The 4228-nt window shown below is 64.4% G+C and overlaps 1 protein-coding gene across 1 annotated transcript in view; it reads left to right on the top strand.

Annotated features, from left to right (window-relative positions):
• TNFRSF18 (tumor necrosis factor receptor superfamily member 18) overlaps positions 1 to 3408 on the top strand; it is a 27711-nt gene extending 24303 nt beyond the window's left edge. Inside the window, exon 6 of the mRNA XM_006772545.1 lies at positions 3383 to 3408. Coding sequence (XP_006772608.1) covers positions 3383 to 3408 — 26 coding nt within the window. The remainder of the gene's footprint in view (positions 1 to 3382) is intronic.
• Positions 3409 to 4228: the final 820 nt, after the last annotated feature.

Raw genomic sequence — 4228 nt, 5'->3', positions numbered from 1 at the left:
CCGGAGTGGGCGGTGGGGGACACGGCCGGGGCTGTGGCTGCCGGCCCTGCTGGGAGGGGGTGCGGCCCCCTCGTTCCCCGGACTGGAGGCCGTACACAGCCCCGGACCTGGCTGCAGGCGGTGCTCAATAAACACTTGTCCAGGGACCTGAGTGGACGTGTGCTGGGGGGACACAGGGACAGGGCCCCGCGGCATGGGCCTCCCCTACCGGTGCCCACAGCCCCTGGCAGGTGGGGTGGAGTTAGGGCTGGGGGCAGAGGTCAGGCCGTTCCGGAGCAGGAACCGCAGGCAGGGCGGGCTTCCTGGAAGAGGGGGCCTTGGCGAACCCACCTTGGCCTGCCTGCTCTTGGGCCCAAAGTCTAGGGCGAGGTCAGGTTCTACCTCAGCGCTTCCTGGGGCAGCAGGTAGTCAGAGTGGCCTGTTTTGGGCCCAGCCCTCTCTCCACGCCCTGTGCTGGCCTCCACCAGCTCACAGGACCCCTCTCCCTCAGAGCCCGGTTCTGGGGTCCCACCCAGCGGAGCTGAGCAGCCCCTCCCTGACTCCCTGCAGTCTGATAAGGGCCCCTTGGCACCGTCCAGGGGTCCAGGGCGTGGCGGGCAGGCCAGTGAGGACCTGTCAGGAGCAGGGCCCTCCAGGTGTTGGCGTTCCTGGCCACCTCCCTGCACCCCACATGCCCAGCCCCGCCCTCCCCTCCTGCCTGCCTGCTGACTAGTAGCACCCTCTTGACTCATTGGCCCTTACCCCTGCCCCCCGCCCCGTCCCGATGGGCAATAGGCCAGGTGGGCATGGCTTGGAGCAGTAGGTGGAGGAGAGGGGGGCTCTGGGTGTGAGCCCATCCCCGCCCCCAGGCATCGCCCCGCCCGGCACAGCACAGCTCCTTTGCACCCCAGAAAGGAGGGTGGGGACAACCGTGTGAAATACTATTCCCTGGGCACCTTCTCCGTGCCCGGGCACTTCCCTGGAGCCCAGGTTCCTGGTGAGTGTCCAGGTGAATTAACTAATGTAGAAAATGCAGGTGGGCTGGCTGGACATCACGGAGACAGGTGGTCAGTCTGGGAGAGCCGGGCCAGATAGCCTGCGCCTGCCTCCTGGCCAGGCCTCCCCGCTCGGGCAGCCAGCTCTCGTGGGGCTGGGCCAGGTTTGGTGGGGTCGCTGGGTCACTTGGCTGCTCCATCCCCATGGACTGGCTTGGTAGAACTCCCCTGTAAAGCTGTCTGGACCAGTGCCCCTTACCTTGCGGTCACCCCACCTCCATCTGCCCCCTCCCACTCCCCCCCTCCACCACAAAGCGTACGTCCCTGCTCAGGTGTTTTTCGAGCCCTGAGGAGGCCACGATTTGCAAGCTCAGCCTGGCTCTGCCTCGAAAAGGGCCTGGGGCTGGGGGGCTGGCAAGCCCCCGGCTCTGGGTGATGGGAGGCAGCCAGGCGTTGGGTAGGGGAGGCCTGAGCCACTCCAAGTTCTGAGGCCGGAACGTGCCCAGGGCAGGGGCCCAGGAGGCTCAGGGCGCTGGGTCAGCCCAGCCTCCTATCCACGCCCAGGAGGGACCCCAGGAGAGGCGGCCCCCCTGGGAACCCTGCCGGCAGGAGCAGCCTCAGGTGTCCCGGAAACCACAGCCCCTCCCGGTTGGAGCTCAGTCTCAGATGAGGGACCTGAGGCCACTGTTCTCAGAAGTGCTTCCGGCCACAGCGGCTCCCTCCCGCACAGGACGCAGCCCCTCCCAGCCCCCGCCCTGGGCACGCAGCGGGCTGGCTGTCTGAAGCCGCACAGCCAAGGGGATCCCGGCCGCCTGCCACTCCCTGAGGCAATTCCGAAGAGACAGGGCTGAATACTACTGAGTGTTTATTCCAGTCCCGCCGGCGGCAGGGGGAGCACAGGTCCCCCACAGACATCTGCTGTGTCGCCCCGTAAGCCAGCTGCTTATACAGGGCAGGACGAGGATTACACGGGAGCAGGAATCACGGGGGGCGGGAAGTAGGCCATGGGGCCGGGGTGGGACGCCATTGTTTGCGTGAGAAGCGTGTTCATCTTCCCATGGTCTAGGCGGGTCGGACGCCCTCCAAGGCTGGCTCCCGGGGTGTGTGTTGTGTCGGGGTGGGTGGGGGCGTACAGTTCCCAGCGGGTGAGATGTGCTTTCTTTCAGCAGAACCGGGCTATCGCGGTTCACAGAGATGAGTAATGTTTCCCATAACCGCAGCTGGTCCCCGGAATTCTGTATGTGCCCCTAACGTGCCCAGGCCCTTGGCTGACCCCAGAGGCTGCGATGGGGGCCCACAAGGTCAGGCCTGGCCGCTCAAGACCCTTGATCAGAACCTGGGTCAACAGTCCTGTGCCCACACCCCCACCCGGGTGTCCTGAGCACTGGGGAGCACACCCCCCACCGCCCCCGGCCAGGCTGAATTCCTTGTCTTTCTTTATATATATCTCATATCATTGATTCTTACAGAGAGGAAGGGAGAGGGAGAGAGCGTGAGAAACATCGATGAGAGAGAAACATCAACCAGCTGCCTCCTGCACACTCCCCACTGGGGATGTGCCCCCAACCAAGGTACATGCCCTTGACCGGAATCGAACCTGGGACCCTTGATGCTCTATCCGCTGAGCCACACCGGCTAGAGCACTTTATATCTATTTTTATTGCCCGGGTTGCGGGCTCCGTCTCCAGGGTGAGAGGAAGGGAGAGAAACATTGATGATGAGGGAGAATCATTGATCAGCTGCCTCTGGCATTTCCAGGTGACCCTTATCTGTCCCCACTGGGGATCAAGCCCGCAATGGCATGAACCGCCCCCTCTAAGTGGCTCTGCCTGCGGGGGGGGGGGGGGGGGGGGCAGAGAGGCCGACACCTCCGCGCCCGCCCCCCACACCTCATCTTCCCAGGAAGCGTCAGGGCTGGAGGTGCGTCCTGGAGACCGGCACCTGCTTCTCAGAGACACACTCCAGGGCCGAAGGCAGGGGGTGGCCGTGGAGTCCAGGCGTCCCTGGCTCTGGCTGATTCAAACCCAGGCTGCTAGACCTGGCCCCTCTGCCGGGGGTTGAGGGATGCCCAGTGGGTGCCAGGGTGATGGGCAGCCCTCAAGATGGAGGCTACAGGGTTGGTGGGGTCCCTGGGTGGTGCCTGGGTTGGAGCTGAGGGCAGCTTGACCCCCACAAACGTTCTGCAGATGGAAGGCGTGGCTTGAGTTCCCCAACCACCAGCAGGGCCCCTGGAGGGGCCAGGGAGATGGAGGAGGAGGACAGAGACAGTGGCGGGGTGCCCAGGGCATTGGGGGTGTGAGGGTGAGGGAGGGGAATGGAGGAGACAGCGTTTCCCTTGGACCACACACTGGGCGGTGCAGTGCTGGGCAGCCCCGTCCTGGGCACTCGGGTGCCACTCCCCCCTGCAGGTCCCGGCCACCTGCGCTGCGCTTGATGCCCGCCGTCCTGCCTGCAGAGGCCCAGGTGCCCACGGCCCACCGCACCCGAAGCTCCAGCTCCTGCCCACCTCTCCCTGGTCCCAGGTCCCGAGTATGGGCTGGGGGGCTGGGGGCATCGCCTCCGGAGTGAACAAGCAGCAGAGGCTCTGGGAAGCCTCCCTGGACATTCAAGCCTTCGGGGATCCCAGGGGCGAAGAGTAGCAGGTGGTCCAGGCCTTGGGGGACCCCCGGGAAGGGGCTCTGCTGGGTTGGGGCAGCTGCTCTGCCAGCGTGCACATCTGGTCACATCGCGGGACCCACGGTCATCTGATGGACGTTGGCCTTCACCCCAGGCTCGGGCACAGAGCGGCCCTTCCTGGAGGGACCCCTCGACACGCTGGAGGGGACTCAGGGCTCCTGGTTACACAGGGGCAAGTGGGTGCTGCCAGCCTCTGGCCTGGGCACCCCACACTCTAAGCCAGTGATGGCGAACCTATGACACGCGTGTCAGAGGTGACACACGAACTCACTTTTTTGGTTGATTTTTCTTTGTTAAATGGCATTTAAATATATAAAATAAATTTCAAAAATATGTCTTTGTTTTACTGTGGCTGCAAAGATCAAAGCATTTCTATATGAGACACGGCCCCAGAGCGAAGTTAGGGTTTTTCAAAATGCGGACACGCCGAGCTCAGAAGGTTCGCCGTCACTGCCCTAGGCCCTGGCGGAAGGATGGGGGGCAGAAGGATGGGGGGCGGCAGGATGGGGAGCGGCAGGTGCAGAGGCTGGGCGGGCTGTGAGTGAGTGACAGTTGGCCCTGCCCCTGCCCCCCTCCCC

The sequence above is a fragment of the Myotis davidii genome, unplaced genomic scaffold, assembly GCF_000327345.1.
Source record: "Myotis davidii unplaced genomic scaffold, ASM32734v1 scaffold586, whole genome shotgun sequence".
Classification (NCBI taxonomy): Eukaryota; Metazoa; Chordata; class Mammalia; order Chiroptera; family Vespertilionidae; genus Myotis; species Myotis davidii.
Note: the sequence above shows the minus strand (reverse complement) of the source record. Positions and strands in the feature narration are given on the sequence as shown.